Raw genomic sequence first — 17,810 nt, 5'->3', positions numbered from 1 at the left:
AGAACCCACAAGGTGTTACGTTACCTATGTAGGAGTTGTAGGACTTACATGGCAAAGACTTCAGAAAGATGGGTGAGCACTGTTACCCCAGGGTGAGGTGACTCTGGCCAGCCAAGAGGGATCTAGGGAATTATGATTGAGAAACCTGCATCTGGAAAAAATTCCCTCACATTACAAACTTTTAGGAGGGTCCTTTGGGCCCTAAGTGGTGGCACCTTCCAACCAACACTTCTAGACAGGACAGCCCCAGGAGTTCAGGCTGGGACCTTCCCTGCATCCCCCACAGATGCCAGAGGGTCTTCTCAGTGGTCCATTTCAAAACAGACTGCTGCCCTGGGACACCCCACTCCTTAGGCCTCTAGCAGCCTTTCCTGGCAAAGTCCCTGCTTCCCTCAGACCTGGTCACTGGCTCTTGACATTTCAACTCCCCATTCCTCAGGCTAGTTGCAAGGCTGGGCCAACCCGGAGCCATCTGTGGCTGGGTACCGTATGCAATACCTTGGAGGCACTTGCACATGAGCTGGTCAAGGCATCTTTTGGGCAGGCCTACAGTGTGGGCTCCTCTGCTTAGGGAGATAGGAAATGGTTCCTCTGATGGAGTCTGAGCCTCCAGTTAAGTTTCAGAGGCCCCCATGGTGCTGATTCACATCAGAGTGATCCTGCGTCTCGGCCATGAACTATAACAAATCTACTCTGTGGCCAAGTTCAGCCACAGTCACATGTGGACAGTCACATGGATGGGCTGCAGGGAGATGGCACAGGTCAACAGGAAGAGCCTCTGGCTTGAGGTCAAAGAGCCAAAACTTTGTCCCCACATAAGGTGAGCAACCATAGTGGAAGTGGGTGCAAGGGGCCTTTGCTTTGCTGAGTAAAGCAGAGCCATACCCATGAAAGACAATCATTGATCCTGCTGCTAGACATGCAAGCTTCAAACCAACACATGGCTCTTGCCACAAAGGCCACAGGATCACATTCTGAACACAACCTGTTCAGCTCAGCCAGTGCCCCTCAGGTCTGAATTATGAAGCATTTTATTTGATGTTAACTGTTCCCATCTAAAAACAAAATTAATCTCTTTTCCCCAAAAGTAAGGAAGAGCTTAGCATAGTTACAGCCATTAATAAAATGCTCAGAATCAGTTCCTCAATCCCAATGTTATCTATTTTTACTTTGTCATGTTCTTTCAGCCCTTGTCAGTAAATTTTTTTTTTAAACATAGAAGTCTACATTTCAGTAAGTATTTGAGTTGATGCATCTGGGCAAATGTCATTCTTCAACCCACCCCCAAAGATGCCTTCCCTCGCCAACCCGCATTTCCCAGTGTGCTGTGCTCACAAGAGGTCCATTCAGAGCCAGGGAACACCCACTCCAGGCAGGAAGAAACTGCAGTTCATCTCATGCAGGCGGGGTTGCCACAAAGCTCTCAAGCATCCAAAGAAACAGTCCTTTCATGAGTTCCCCTTCCTGGCCAAAAAAGAGTACCCATTGTTCTCAGGGGAACAATTGGGGGCCCATGCCAGCAGCTGAGAGCACAGTCCCAGGAAGGGCTGCTCCCAGTCTGCAGACATCTTGGGTTGAGGGAAAGTCCACATTGTCTCCAGGCAAGGAGGATAAGGGCAAGCAGGAATGAAAAGCCAACCTTGCAGGCTCTACCAAAATGAGACATCTGAGGGGGCTCTGAAGGGGCAGCCAATCATTCTGAGACACAAAAGATGTCTCTCCTGACCACCCTAGAAAGGAGTGGTAAGAGCATCTCTCGGCACATCATCAGCTTTCTCAGCCCGTCCCTCGCTCACTCAAGTCAGAGGAGAGGTACCTGCAGGGAGCTGGCACCAATCCTGAGGGAGGCAAGAGTCGAGACAGGTAACTTACACTGTGGCCAGCTCGGGACAGCCAATGATCTATCCAACAAAGGCCAAGCTGGCTTCTGTGGGACCCATTCCCACAAACCCTGATGAAGACGGAGGGTGCTGCTCTAGGGTTCACAGGCAGCTGTGAGAGCAAAGGACAGTCAACCTGGGGTGAGCTTTGCATACAGGTATCCAGAGTGGTCCAAGAGAGCACATGCAAAGACCACCTGCTTTAGAGTGTCCTAAGCCCACAGGAGAGAAGAGAGCTCCAAGGCACAAGTCTCTCCAGAAGGTCATGCTGGCCACTGGGCCTGGAGGCAGCTCAGAGCCCCTTCTTGCATTATCAGGTCAATGGAATAGATCTGGGAATTAAGTTGAGGTCAATAGCAGCAAATCAATTCTTGAGGCAGAGCTACAGAACAGCAGGAGAAGCAATGGGTGCAGGCCAAGCTGAAACCGGACAAGGGTTGTCTGGACATTAAAAAGTATCAGATGTGGGGTAAAGCAGAGAGTCTAGGACCTCAAGGCTACCTCCTCCAGACAGGTGGGTCCCCTCTTCTTTTACCTTTCTGCCTGGTGTGTAAAGTACAGGGAAGCCCTTGCTTTGGGAAGCTGATGTCACCTGAGGGGCACGCTTGGCTGATGTGAAGCAGTACAAACCTCTGCTGTGACTTCTAGAGTTGCCACAAACTTCTGAAATAGTCAGCATACCCACACAGGTTTGACACACACAGGTCAAACAAGACTTGGGCAGGCGGCCAGGGCAGCTCACTTAGAATGTGACGGACTTTCTATCCCTTCAATAGACTATTGCTTAATCTACTGCGAGCACTGAATTAGTCCACCACCAATCCCCATGCATATCCCCTGACTAGTCACAGCAAATATGACAACCACACTATCAAATCTCATCAGATTGCAGGACAGGCCCCTGTTCTGCCTTTGAGTCCTCATTAGGCAATTTGGCCACATCCAAAATGGCTGGAAGACCAACCCTCACCTGACAACCCCACATGAGGCTTGGACAAGCTTAGTCTCATAGGCTTTGACAATCCAAAGGAGATTTACAGTCACTGAAGGGAAAGGAGAGAGAGAGAGAGGAGACCAGAGGCCAGATCATGTGGGGTTTGATCCTAAGTGCAGCTCAGTAATGGTTGGGGGAAGGGGAGGTGTTTGCAGATTCAAGCTTTACAAAGATAAGGACATCTCTCTTGCCTCAGTGTGGAAAACAGACGAAAGGGTCAAGATCAGAGGGAGACAGCCTGGGAAGAAATAAGTGGTAGCTTGGATGATGGTAATAGTGATGGATATAATTTGGAGGTCACCCCAAGAACATTCCTTGGGACCAAGATCTGAAATATTCCTCACATACATAAGAATACTGGGCAAGTCATGGTGCCTGGGTGGCTCAGTCGGTTGAGCGCCCAACTTTGGCTCAGGTCATGATCTCATGGTTCGTAAGTTCAAGTCCAAAGCCATTCCAATTCAAATCCTCTGTCCCCCTCTCTGTCCCTATCCCAAAGATAAATAAACATAAAAAAAAAAAAAAATTAAAGGGGTGCCTGGGTGGCTCAGTTGGTGAAGTATCCGACTTCAACTCAGGTCATGATCTCACAGTTTGTGAGTTTGAGCCCCACATCGGGCTCTGTACTGACAGCTCAGAGCCTGAAGCCTGTTTTGGATTCTGTGTCTCCCTCTGTCTCTGCCCCTCCCCTGCTCATTCTCTCTCTCTCCCTCTCTCTCAAAAATGAATAAACATTAAACATTCTTTAATTAAAAATAAATAAAAGCCACATTCCCGAAGAATACATTTTTTTAAATCGCTTGTTTTTGTTTTGATTTTAGAGACAGAGAGAGTGCAAGCACGGGGGGTGGGAGGGAGGCGGGTAGAGAAAGACAGAGAGAGAGAACTTAAGCAGGATTCACGCTCAGCGCCGAGGCCAACATGGGCTTGATTCCACCATCCTGGGATCATGACCTTAGCAGAAATCAAGCATTGGATGCTCAACTAACTGAGCCCCCCCCCAGGTGCCCCTACAACACACATTTATAGATCATTGTTATAATAAGAAAAAAAACCTCAACTTTTTTTTTTTTCAATGTTTATTTATTTTTGAGAGACAGAGAGAGTGTGTGAGCAGGGAAGGGGCAGAGAGAAAGGGAGACATAGAATTCAAAGCAGGCTCCAGGCTCTAAGCTGTCAGCACAGAGCCTGATGCGGAGCTCAAACCCATGAACCGTGAGATCATGACCTCGACCAAAGTCAGATGCCCAAACGACTGAGCCACCCAGGCACCCCTCAACTCTTTTTATATAAAGATTTATCAATCTTGTTTTACATACAGGGAAATGGAAGCTCCAGAGATGAAGTCAGGCTTTCTGATCTGATTTCCCACCCCACACAGCTCTGATGGTAGAAGAATCACACATTTTCATCTGTTCTTCCACAGGCTAATCAGCTACTAAATGGTCTGCTTTCTACAAATAAATGTGCTCAGATAAAATCCTGTTTTCCCAGTAAAATCTCTTTACTCCCCTGATGAATAAGCCTGTTAAATGTCTCTCTGCCAGATACAGCAAATACCCAGCTCACTATATTGATTCAAGGCACCTCTCGTCAAAACTAATGCATGTCAAACATTCTAATGGCCACTGAACAAGGGCAACCACTGCAGGGTTTGGATATTCAAAAGCTCAAACTTGAAGTTGGGCAAGGACTGTACTTCCAAAACTGCCACTCTTCTTTTTCTAATGGTCAAACTAGCTTGTGGCTTCCAGAGGCATTACAAAGATTACATGGAAATCTTCTGCAAATTAGAAAGAGCTCTGTGCAAGTAAGCTAGGATCTTCAGAAATATGACCACCTTTGAGATCACAAGGCCCACCCTGGGAACAAGCCATGAGCTAAAGAGAAGGGGGCCAACAGGGAAAAGGAAAGGAGCACAAAGAAGGTGCAGGTAAGGAGTGAGTCTGCCCAGATTCAAGGGAAAGGGGCACAGACTCACCTCTCAATGGAAAGAGTGGCCATAGCATTTGTGACCATGTCTAATCTAGATGCCTGGGGCTTATGGGTCAGAGAGGGGAAAGAGGATAAGGACCCACCAAAGGCTGTGTGTGCTTTGACCAATGAGTACAATGGAAGTGTTGCTATGCAAGTTACCAAGCCAGCTTCCACTTCCTGTTTCTTGGAATACCCAATCTTGGAACCCAGTTATTGTGCTGTAAGGAAATCCAAGCAGCCCATGAAAAGGTCTACATGGAGAGGAACCTAGGACCCTAACCAACAGCCCCAGCTAAGCTCCCTGTCAACAGGCAGCACCAACTTGCCAGCCATTAATAAACCATCTTAGGAGGCACTGGGTGGCTCAGTCAGTTAAGTGACTTCGGCTCAGGTCATGATCTCGTGGTTTGTGAGTTTGAGCCCTGCATCGGGCTCTCTTGCTGTCAACACAGAGCCCTCTTTGGATCCTCTGTCTCCCTCTCTCTGCCCCTCCCCAGCTCTTGCACACACACTCTCTCTCAAAAATAAATAAGCATTAAAAAAAAAACAAAAAACCCCAACATCTTGGAAATGGATCCTCCAGCTCCAGATGAGCCATTCTAGCTAGTGCCATGTGAAGCAGAAATGAGGTTCCCAGATGAGTTCTGAATCCTGGAATTCCTGGCCACAAAATTGTGAGCAAAACAAACTGGTTGAGCGTCCAACTCTTGCTTTCGGCTCAGGTCATGATCCCAGGGTCATGGGATTGAGTCCCACACCAGGCTCCTGACTGAACGTGGAGCCTGCTTAAGATTCTCTCTCTTCTTCTCCCTCTGCCCCTCCCCAGCACATGTGCTCGCTCTCTCTCAAATAAAAATAAAAACTTTAAAAAGAAAATAGGTTCAAATCATTTAACAGTTATTTCTTGGGTTTAATCCCATGGTTAGTGACAGGAGACCTCTGCCTACACACAAAGCTCTTCCATCAAATCCTAACCTGATGACCAAGAATCTTCCAAACCACAGATGCAAAGGCTTTTTAATGGTAACACCTTCAAAATGAGAGCAAGAATAAAAGTTTAGGATGCTATTCTAGGATATCTGGGAACCCTCTTATAAACATCAGTGGTTGTCCCTCTCTTAAGGTAACTGCACAGGTCCTAGAAGAACTGAGCTCAGAGTTGCTGGAGCTTAGAATGGAAAACTAAAACTAAAAAAACAAAAAACAACTAAAATGCAGATGAGAATTCTCCCTCATTTACGTAAGTTTTATATCCAATCTCACCTTGATGAGTTCTCCATTGGAAGCAATTAAATCCATTGGAATGGTCACTCGAAATGAGCGCCCAACGACAGCCGTGCCATCAGGAATGCCCACCACTGTGGGAACAGCCTCGTGAAGGTCTGAAAGCACTGAGTGCATGGACGCCTCAAGCTGGTTCTCCCAGTCCCTGCTGGCCTCCGAAGGCCAATGGGACTGAGCCACGGCCACAGTGAGCAGAAGAAGAAAGGTCCTCCCCCAGAGGGGGAGCAGCAGCGAGAGGCCCGAAGACATCCTCATCCGAGCCTGAGATTGCTCAAGCCAACAGTTTCACTAAGAAAAGAGGCAAGTGATGTGGTCCCAGAGCTGGGTCCTCACCGCCCTCTGCACACCGGCTCCATCCCAGGGCCTGAAAGAGAAGAAGAGTAGACTCAGACTTTAGCAAACCCCATGGTTTCAAAGTTGTACACAGGCAGTTACTACCCTTTAAGTGTTCTTGCCAAAAATATCTACCCTGACTTGGATCAAGTCTCACCCTGTGCTGCCCAGTTCAAAGGCATCAGCAACATGTGGCCACTGAGCACTAGAAATGTGGCTGGCCCAGTAAAATACATACTGGGTTTTTAAAAGTTAGCATAGCAGCACCTGGGTGGCTCAATTGGTTGAGTGTCTGACTCTCGATTTCAGCTCAGGTAATAATCTCCCAGTATTGTGAGTTCGAGCCCCATGTCGTGATAGCACGGAGCCTGCTTGGGATTCTCTCTCTCCCTCTCTGCCCCTCCCCCGCTGTGTGTGTGCTCGCTCTCTCAAAATAAGTAAACTTTAAAAAATAAAGAAAATAATGAATATTAATAAATGATAAATAATAAAGAAATGTGGAAAATGAAACACATTACTGAAATAAATCCCATCTTCTTTTGTTTATTTGAGAGAGACAGGGAGTGTGCACATGCACATGTGCGAGCAGGGAAGGGGAGAGAGAAAATGGAGAGAGAGAATCCCAAGTGGGCTCCATGCTGTCAGTGCAAAGCCCCACGCAGGGCTTGATCTCACAAACCATGAGATTAAGACCTGAGTCGATACCCAGAGTGGGACGCTTAACCAACTGAGCCACCCAGGCATCCCCCAATTGCATCTTCTTATTTAAACATATTTTTTTCGGGGCACCTGGGTGGCTCAGTCGGGTAAGTGTCCAACTTCGGCTCAGGTCATGATCTCGCGGTTCACGAGTTCAAGCTCCACATCGGGCTCTGTGCTGACAGCTCAGAGCCTGGAGCCTGCTTCAGATTCTGTGTCTCCCTCTCTCTCTGACCCTCCCCCCCGTTCATGCTCTGTCTCTCTCTGTCTCAAAAATAAATAAACATTAAAAAAAATTTTTTTAATAAACATTTTTTTCATGTGGCTACCAGAACATATTAAATCACGTGTGTGGTTCACATCGTGTATACTGCTGTTGGGCAATGCTGCTCTAGACCTAACTCCCTGTTTACAGCAAACACAGGAGTCATGAAGACACAACCAGACAAGTCTAGAATGTGGACCTTCTACAAGATAACTGGCTTGGTCTGTCCAAATGCTGATACCCCTAAACACAAGGGGGCTGTTCTAGATTTAGGAACAGAAACCAGATGTAGAGTGTGCATCTTGACTGGATCTGAATTTACTTAAAACAAAAAAAATTTTTTTAACCCCAAAAAACAGAAAACACACAAGCCCAGCTTCAAAAGGAGCAATTGGGAATTGCGTCGCTGGGCTGGAGACTGGATTTATTGTTAATGTTCTTAGGTGAGACAATGGTGGGGTGGTTCTATAAGAGACTGTCCTCAATTTTGAAGGATTTACAGCTGAAGTATCAAAAATCTCTGCAATTTACTTTGAAATGTTTCAAGGGAAAAAAAATGCTGTGTGTGTATGTGGAGATCAAACAATGTGGCAAATGTAACAATTATTACATCTTAAAACAATGCTTTTGAAGAGACTAAAAAAACCAAAAACCAAAAAACAAGAATTTGCACAGACAAGTTCAGCAACTGCCCACTCCTCACACCCCAAACACTAATCATAGGATTTGTTTATCAAAAACGTATTTGCAAACTCCGTGCCCCTAAACAAAACTTATTTGGCCTCTTGCCCCCCACCCCCAAAAGAGAAATTAGAACCCTGCACATTGTCCCTCAAACCCCTCACCCACTTCAGTGCAGACAGCTCAGAACATTTGCTCCAAGGCTGACAGCCACATAGATGCACTGTGGGACTTGCTGGGTGTCCTCAAGGTGACCACAGTCATAACAAGCAATTTCCCATTCTAGAAAAAAATTAAGCCCTGCCCTGAGCCAAGCGGCCCAGGGGCTACATAATGTTTTCTGACCAGGATAATACAAAGTAAATAGTATTACTTAAAAAAAAAAAAAAAAAAAAAAAAAAAAAGGCCACTGAAATGGGCAGTGTGTACTGTGAAGTCAATCAAATCCAAACCAATTCCAACAGTTTGGGTTTTTTGTGTTTTGTTTGTGTTGTTACTGATTTTGCCATTCCCATTCTTACTTTGTTTTTGAACTAAAATTCATGAGACAGCCAAAATCCAAGTAAAACAATTTTGAAGGCTGGGAGTCCTAACCTACCAAACAAAGACTTATCATAAAGCTACTGTATTTAAAGCAGTATTATAGCGGCAGAGTAGAAGTGGACTCTGAAACTAGAGGGAAAGCCCAAAATCAGCTTGCAAAGGAGCTGTTCAAATGACCAGTGGTCATTTATGTAGAAAACCAAATACAGTTAGGTCCTCTCTCCCTTCTCCATCGTAAATAAGATAAATCCCAGGTGGATTACATACACAAATGTAAAAAAGGAGAACTTTAAAAATTTTACAATATAGTGAAATAAATGTCAGGATAAAGAATGATTACATTTAACAAGACATTAAAAAACAAAGCATAAAAGAAAAAAACTGTACTACCACTTCTAAGAATTATGAGATAGATGTATTTTTTCCCCTCATTTCCCACTAAACACAACAAAAAATCCTAGACAGTATATATAAAATAAACATCAGACTCTAAAAAGTTAAGAGAAGAAGGCAGACCAATGAGGGACCCCAGGACTCAAGGAAAGACACAGTGGTGAGTTCCCTGGGTTTTCTTTTTGCCTCATATATCCCAGAATTGAAGCTGAAGAGGCTGGCAACCTAGAAATGCCAACAGATGACACAAAAAACAGTCCCAACAAAAGTCTGCTCTCTTTAGCCAAAGGAGCAGGAAGGGAGTAGCCTAGCAAGACAGAAAACATTTAGACAATAAAGGCTCTATTCTGGCCAAACACCACAGAAAAAAACTGTGGCCCCACTCCCACCCGTGCCAGTAAAGGCCAAGTGGAGAGCCTAAGACTTCCACCCTCATGATGCTGTAATAAGGCTCCCTAATATCCCCACTGGGGCAGTGTCAGAGCAGGCCAAGTAAGGAGCTGGGACTTTCATCCCCACTGGCCAGTTAACAATGCACCACCCCTCCTACTTCTCTAGTCCCTAGGTTTCAATGGAAACCAAACCAAGATTTCTATGCCCATCCAAGCAATATAACAGGAGTGTCTCCCCCTACCTGCAGGGATGGTGCCAGAACTTTCACCAGTGCTCAGTGGTAAAGAGGCCTAAGGAACTAGAATTCCCACCCCCACCCAACAGTTAAAAAGGACTTTACCAGTCCTCAGGTGTCGAAAAAGGCTGAGTGGGGCAAACAAACAAAAAGCAGACTCTTAAATATAGAGAACTGACAGTTGCCAGAGGGGAAGTAAGTGGAGGAATGAGGAAAATAGATAAAGGTGATTAAGAGGTACAAACTTCCAGTTATAAAATAAATAAGCCATGGAGATAAAAAGTACAGCATAGGGAATATAGTCAATAATACTGTAATAATGTATGGTGACTACACTTATTGTGGTGAGCACTGAGAAAGGTATACAATTGTTGAATCACTATATTGTATGCCTGAAACTAACAGAACACTGTATGTTAGTTAATTATACTTCAGTTAAAAAAAAAAAAAAAAAGGTGATTGGGTGGCTCAGTCGGTTAAGCGTCCCGACTTCCGCTCAGGTCATGATTTCACAGCTCATGAGTTCGAGCCCCACGACTTCCGCTCAGGTCATGATCTCACAGCTCGTGAGTTTGAGCCCCACGTCGGGCTCCATGCTGACAGCTCAGAGCCTGGAGACTGCTTCAGATTCTGTGTCTCCCTCTCTCTCTGCCCCTCCCCTGCTCACATCTTTCTCAAAAATAAATAAAAAGTTAAAAAAAAAAAAAGGTGAGTAAGGAACCTGGACTTCTACCTCTACTTTCCAGTAATGAGGCAGTACACCTCCCTTACCCTCCCCTGTCAGCAGCAGAGTAGAAGTGGACTGAGGAACTAGAGGGAAAGCCCAAAATCAGCTTGCAAAGGAGCTGTTCAAAGGCACCCAGACCAGTGGTCATTCACGTAGAAAACCAAATACAATTAGGGTCCTCTCTCCCTTCTCCATCATAAATAAGATAAATCCTAGAGTATCCGAAAAAGCCAGGTCATGGGGTGTCTAGGTGGCTCAGTCAGTTAAGCATCCACCTCTTGATTTTGGCTCAGGTCATGATCCCAGGATCATGGGATTGAGCCCCAATCAGGCTCCACACTTAGAGTGGAGCCTGCTTAAGATTCTCTCTCTACCTCTGCCCCTCACCCCACTTGTGCTCTCTCTCTCTCTGAAAAAAAAAAAAATAGAAAAAAACAACGACAAAAGGCCAGGCAAAACAGAACTAGAGTTGCAGAACAAAATACAAAATTGTGGGGTTCCTTACTCAGGTAATGGAACTGACTCAGGTAATGATCTCATAGTTTGTGGGACCAAGTCCCAGGTCGGACTCTGCGCTGGCAGTGTGGAGCCTGCTTGGAATTCTCTCTCTCCCTCTTTGTCCTTCCTCTGTGTGTGAGCGCACGCGCGCGCGCGCACACACACACACACACACACACCCAGCCTCTCTCAAAAATGAATAAACATTGGGGCGCCTGGGTGGCTCAGTCAGTTAAGCGTCCAACTTCGGCTCAGGTCACGATCTCGCGGTCCATGAGTTCGAGCCCGCGTCGGGCTCTGGGCCGATGGCTCGGAGCCTGGAGCCTGCTTCCGAATCTGTGTCTCCCTCTCTCTCTGCCCCTCCCCCGTTCATGCTCTGTCTCTGTCTCAAAAATAAATAAACGTTAAAAAAAATGTTTTTTAAATAAATAAATAAGCATTAAAAAAAAAAAGGAGGGAGCCTGAGTAGCTCAGTCGGTTAAGTGTCTGACTTTGGCTCAGGTCATGATCTCACAATTTGTGAATTACAGCCCCGCATCAGGCTCTGTGCTGACAGCTCAGAGCCTGGAGCCCGCTCCAGATTCTGTGTCTCCCTCTCTCTCTGCCCCTCCGCCACTTGCACTCTGTCTCTTGCGCTGTCTCAAAAATAAATAAACATTAAAAAAATAAAAAAAAAAAAAGAATCTTGACCTAGGGAGATTACCCAGGTGGACCTTTTTTTTTTTTTTTTTTTTAATTTACTTTCTTTTGAGAGTGAGAGTGCGACCAGGGGAGGGGCAGACAGAGAAGGGAAGAGAGGATCCAAATGGGGCTCTGCACTGACAACAGCAAGCCCAATGTGGGGCTCAAACTCACAAACTGAGATCAGGACCTGACCCAATGTGGGACGTTCAACCAACTGAGCCACCCAGGCACCCGCCCAGGTGGACCTTAAATCCAACCACAATTGTCATTATAAGAGAGAGGCAGAGCAAGACTATACACACCACAGAGGGAGAAGGAGATGTGAAAATTGAGGAAGAGAAGATTGGAGTGATGTGGCCACAAGCCAAGGAATACCAGCAGCTACCAGAAAATAGAATAGACAAGGAATAAACTCATCTCCAGAGTCCACAGACAGAGCACAGCCCTTGCCAACTCCTTGATTTTGGACTTCTGGTCTCCAGAGTTGTGAGAAAATAAATGTATATTACCTAAGCCACTAAGGTTGTGGTAATTGTTTACAGTAGCCCTAGGAAACTAATTTAAGGTTTAATGAAATCCCTATCAAAATTCTAGAAAGAAATTTTGTAGACATAGACAAGACTATTCTCAAATTTATATGGAGAGGCAAAGGAGCTATACAGCCAAAAATAATTTTGAAAAAGAAGAAAAAAGAATTATTATTCTACCTAATATCAAAACTTAGCTAGTTACAAAAATCAAGACTGTTATTAGTGGAGGGACTAACATAAATCAATGGAACAGAATTGAGAACCCAGAAATAGATTATTTATTTATTTATTTATTTATTTATTTATTTTAGATTGAGAGAGAGAGAGAGAGAGAGAGAGAGAGAGAGAATATCCCAAGCAGACTCCATGCTCAGCACAGAACCCGATGTGGGGCTCAATCCCACGACCCTGGGATCATGACCTGAGTTGAAATCAAGAGTTGGATGCTCAACTGAGCCACCCAGGTGCCCTTCAACTGATTTTTGACAAAGATACAAAAGCAATTCAATGGGGGAAAACAGCTTTTTCAACCAATAGCACAATCCAGATGTCTGTCCTTCAATGGATGAATGGTTAAACAAGCTATGGCATATCCATATCATGGAATACTGAAGAACAATAAAAAAGGAATGAGCTATTGATTGATACACTCAACAACTTGGATGAATCTCAAGGGAATACATACTATATTTTTATACATACATTACATATACATATTATATACATTATATTTTTATCATATTCTTTTTTTCCCCACCACGACCCCTATAATGTTCTTGAAGTGACAAAATTATAGAAATGGAGAACAGATTAGTGATTGCAGGGGTTTAAGAGGTGCTCAGGGCATGAAGGAAATAGGTATAGCTATAAAAGGGCCAAGTGAGGGATCCTGTGGTAATGAACACATTCTGTATTCTGATGTATTAATGTCAGTATCCTGGTTGTAATGTTGTACTATAGTTTTGCAAGAGGTTACCATGGGAGGAAGCTGGGTATAAAGCATACATAGGATCTCTGTATTATTTAACAACTGCCATGTAAATCCACAATTATCTCAAAAACTTTTTTTAATCTTAAAAAAAAAAAGATAAATTAGAATTTGAATTTTAGGGGTGCCTGGGTGGGTCAGTCAGTAATGTGTCTGACTCTTGGTTTCAGCTCAGGTCATGATTTCATGGTTCGTGAGTTCGAACCCCACATCAGGCTGGGCCTGGGATTCTCTTTCTCTCTCTCTCTGCCCCTCCCCTCTCTTTCTCTCTCAATAAATAAGTAAACTTAAAAAAAAAAATTTAAAGAAAGAACCAAAAGTTAGAACATTAAAAAAAAAAAAAAAGAATTTGAATTTTAAATTTCTATACAGTAAAGGACATCATAAAGAAAGTTAGAAGGACCAACCCCAGCCTGGGAGAGAGCTTTTCCAATGCATATGATGGCTAAAGGATCTCCATCAAAATACATCAAGTGCCCTAAAACAATAAAAATTGGTTGAAGGCAAAAAGAAGTAAACTCACAGAAAAAACCTAAATAGCAGTCAACATACAAAAAGATGGTTCAACCTCACTAATAATCAGGGGGGAAAAAAATTAAAGCAACATGAAAAACCATTCCATGCCAATGCGAATGGGTGAAAATGTTCAAATGTTGTATCATGGAGGGGATGAAACAGAGAATACACCACACAGCTGGGCCCTTCCACTCCTAGACACACACCCTGAGGAATATACAAGCAGAGATACATGTATGCACACATACAGACAGAGACAGAGTGAACACTGAAATGCTAGAAACAATGCCAACGTCCATCAACTGAGAAAGCATCAACAGGCACTTCACGCCATGGGAACTCAGTAGGACAATTAAAATGAACTAAAATTTAAGAAACAAAATTGATAAACCTCAAAAAGTGTTTAGCAGAAAATGCCCATTGCATAAAGATGTAAATACTATTTATGCAAAATGTTTATATATAGTTTATACATTCATATGTTTGTAATAAATAAAATCAAGCACATGATCTTCAGGGCCAAGTTCAGAATCATGGTCACTCTAGAAAGAGAGGGCTAAGGGAAAAGGAGGGATTTACAAGGGTCTCCAAATTGATAACTGCTTTCCTTCCTAAAACAGGACCTTACAAAAAATACAACAAAGGGACACATGGGTGGCTCAGTCAGTCAAGCACCCGACTTCGGCTCAGGTCATGATCATGATCAGTTCATGAATTTGAGCGAGCCTGCTTTGGATCCTCAGTCTCTCTCTCTGCCCCTCCCCCACTTGCACACATTCTCTCTCTCTCAAAAATAAACATTAAAAAAAATACAATAGAACATTAAGGTATTTAAAAAAAAGCTCAGTGGCAGATATACTCAGGTTATGTGTAATGTTGATCTACGTTCTCTGCTAAGGACTTGTAAACATGTGAAGGTAAAGGTCTTGGCTCTTACCATCATTTCAAACTAATAAAAATTCTAAAACAGTAGAGCAGCACTACAAGAGAGCAGCAAACAACAGAGCAAACAATAGAGCAGCACTCCTGCTCCATTTCATCTCTCTGTGTCTTCTTCACCACCTTCTCAGGACTGAAAAGCCCTGTCCTCCCTCATTCTTGTGTCTGGCATATTCTGAACAGCATCCAGATTGCAGCCCCTGTGGCTACTGCCCTGTCCCAACCTCATCACTGTCCACCTCTACCTCCCGGTGTACATGTCACTCAGGTTTACATATTCCTAGTTTCTAAGACAGCACTTGTTTCCTCAAGGCTCAGAAAAACACATAGAGCTGCTCTGCAAAGGTATGAAAAAGGATTTGAAATTCACCTACCTTAGAAAATTAATGAAGATGTTTTATCATTTGGCATGATCCCACACTCTCATCAGTACTAGATAAATAACAGATATAACACTGTCCTCCTTCCTGTTTCCACTACCTTGTTCTATCCCAAGGCCACAGGTGACCAGGCAGCTCTCATGGGATTTCAGACCCATTCCTCAATAGGGACTTCTCCTCCCAGCCACCACTAGATGGCTGGGTCACTTTTGCCCATTACAGACTTACCAACAGTGTTAAGTGCCACACTTCTTCAAGGGAACACCAAATGACCAGGGACTTAGAAGCTGGGGCCCTGTAGGCATCGATCCAAAAACCACTTAACTCCCAGTGACTGCTGCAGAGTCCTCTACCAGGAAAGGCAAAGAAGGAACCACTCTTGACTCCTCGATACCCAAGTTCACCGTACTCTGGGTAGAGGTCTTCTACTCAGATCCCTATCAAGTGCTCCAAGTTAAAGGTTTGTCTTTGAACTCTTTTCTGTGTTTTTGTGTCTCCCAGTTTCTTAACAGTCTGTGCCTTCATACCCCTTTTATAGCTTAGTTTATCACTTAACTTTTAAAAATGTCTGTCTTTTGTTTCATACTATTTTATTTTTTAATGTGTTTATTTATTTTTGAGAGAAAGAGACAGAGTGTGAGTGGGGAAGGGGCAGACAGAGAGGGAGACACAGAATCCGAAGCAGGCTCCAGACTCTGAGCTGTCATCACAGAGCCCGACACGGGGCTCGATCCCACAGGCTGAGAGATTATGACCTGAGCTGAAGTCAGATGCCCAACCGACTAAGCCACCCAGGAGTCCCTGTTTTGTACTATTTTAAATTGTAATTTTGGAGTTTATTGTTGCATACTGCTTCTCTTAATGGCCTTTCCTTTATTACACATTTTAATTCTTATTGAGTAAATGGCTCAGCTTGACCAACACCCTACAAGACTGTAAGATGTGGAGGGGCAGGGACACATTTGTCACAGTCACTCACCCATGCTAATCACACATAGCTCCAGATACACACCTAATGAATGAATGGGGAGGCTACAAGAATGTTTTTTTTAGCTTCTTCCTATCTCTTTACTCTTTAATTTACTTATTTGTCTACTTCTTAGATCCAGTTGATCTTTTACTTTCCTAATCGGATTCTCCCTTTAAAAATTCTCAGCTTATTTGAAAACAGCAACAGAACGAGACACACCCTGTCCTACCCGGAACATAAGCTCAGTCTGCTATCTGCGGACACATGATGATGTGAAGTATCTGTTTCATGGGTATGACTAAGTGCCTCTGCATTTAGCAAGCAGACGATGTCCAGGGCACAACTCCAAAGGCTGTATGTTGGTTTTCCATGCTCTAGGGAGAAAAGATCTTTTTCAAACTTGGCAAAAAGCAGCCTTGTGTCTTTCTGATGCTGGATTCCTATAAGCAAGGGTCACATCTCCCCGTGCTAGGAACTTGGCAGGCTGCATTCAAACACCCAAACTAGGACATCCCACTGGAAGGCCTTTACATAGTCTCTTACTCACACACTTGGTCATTCAGAGATGGAGGCACTCCAGAGAGCCTCCTCTTCATTTTTTTCAGGGAACAAGGCCCAAAGAGAGGTAACATTCAACCATGGTCACTCACACAGAGACTGTGGCCAAAATATGGAGAAGGTGCTCTCTGGAACCAGAGAAAGACTACAGGCAGAATCACCCAGTCTTCCTGACACAGCCACTCATTTTATTACTGCATACATGCACTCACATTATATCCTCTAGAACACAGGAAGTGCTCAGGGAAGCCCAAGAATATGTATGTCTCAGCTGAACTCACAACCTTCTGGCTAACAGAAGCTGCCCAAGATCTCCTACCAAAAAATGGGTAGTGGGTATGGGTAACTCATTCCTCTGTACCAGTACCCAGTGCAGTGTCTGCCACTGAGTCTGAGCTCAGTGCTGCCCTTGACCCCAGTGAAATACAACTCTGTGAAGAGGGACCTTCCCAGAGCTTAGTGAAGCCCCTGCTCTCTGAACACATGCTCAACAGTCGTAACATACAGTGTGAAAAATGGGCATAGCTGCCAGGCAGTTCCATCCCTTAGTCCCAGACAATTCACCCTAGGGAGCAGAAAAACCTTAAAAGTGTTATAACCTGCAAAGCCTGGACACAGCATAGCCCTTTGGCACACTGCTATCCCAGAGCAGCCAATGAGTCTGCCCTCTCCCTCTTCTCTTGGCAAAGGCCTATCCTCCTGCCCACTAGCACCAGGGAAGAGAGCCCCATGGTACCCTAGGTACCTATCACACCCCTCCTTGGGCCAGGTGAACATTCAGCACCAAACAGCACCACAGAGCTTGTTATGGGGTAGATGAAGAATATCTGAGCAGGGGACCTCCACCAGGCTCCTGGGGCATGGGTCCCCAACAGCGAAAGGACAGGCTGAGGTAGGAAGCCCAGGGGGCCCCAGACCCTGAGACCCATTTCAGATAAGTGCCCTCACTCAGAGGAACCAAATCTAGTTGGGGTTGGAGCTGGTAATCCTCTGCATCTGCCAATGGCCACACCAACACTTCCTTTCTCCAACCATGACCTTGGGGACTCTCCAGTGATGCACAGAAATAAAAAGTCAAGTTTTCAGCAATGCCTAAGAGGTGGTATCTTTTGTATACCAAAATACATAATATCTGCCCTGGAGCCAGATGTATTTCAAGTTTACCAAATCAATCAGCAGGAACACAACTAGGGAATCAAAAGCATTATACAGTGACAGGTGAGGACCCCAAGCTTCCAAGGACCGAGTTTAGCAGGAAAGAATCCTTCTGGCCCTTTCTGTCACTGATACTAACCCCTATCTATATATGACTAAAGCACATGCCTTGTGTGAGGGTGGGACAG

The 17,810-nt window shown here is 44.6% G+C and overlaps 1 protein-coding gene across 5 annotated transcripts in view; it reads right to left on the bottom strand.

Annotated features, from left to right (window-relative positions):
* DAG1 (dystroglycan 1) overlaps window positions 1-17,810 on the bottom strand; it is a 69,957-nt gene that overhangs the window by 13,769 nt on the left and 38,378 nt on the right. For all 5 annotated transcript variants that reach the window (XM_049640469.1, XM_049640468.1, XM_049640470.1 and 2 more), the window contains one exon: window positions 6,115-6,499. In XM_049640469.1, coding sequence (XP_049496426.1) covers window positions 6,115-6,390 — 276 coding nt within the window. In that variant the 5' untranslated portion in view covers window positions 6,391-6,499. The remainder of the gene's footprint in view (window positions 1-6,114; window positions 6,500-17,810) is intronic.

This window comes from Panthera uncia, chromosome A2 (assembly GCF_023721935.1).
Source record: "Panthera uncia isolate 11264 chromosome A2, Puncia_PCG_1.0, whole genome shotgun sequence".
Classification (NCBI taxonomy): Eukaryota; Metazoa; Chordata; class Mammalia; order Carnivora; family Felidae; genus Panthera; species Panthera uncia.
This window is presented reverse-complemented; position numbering and strand designations above follow the sequence as displayed.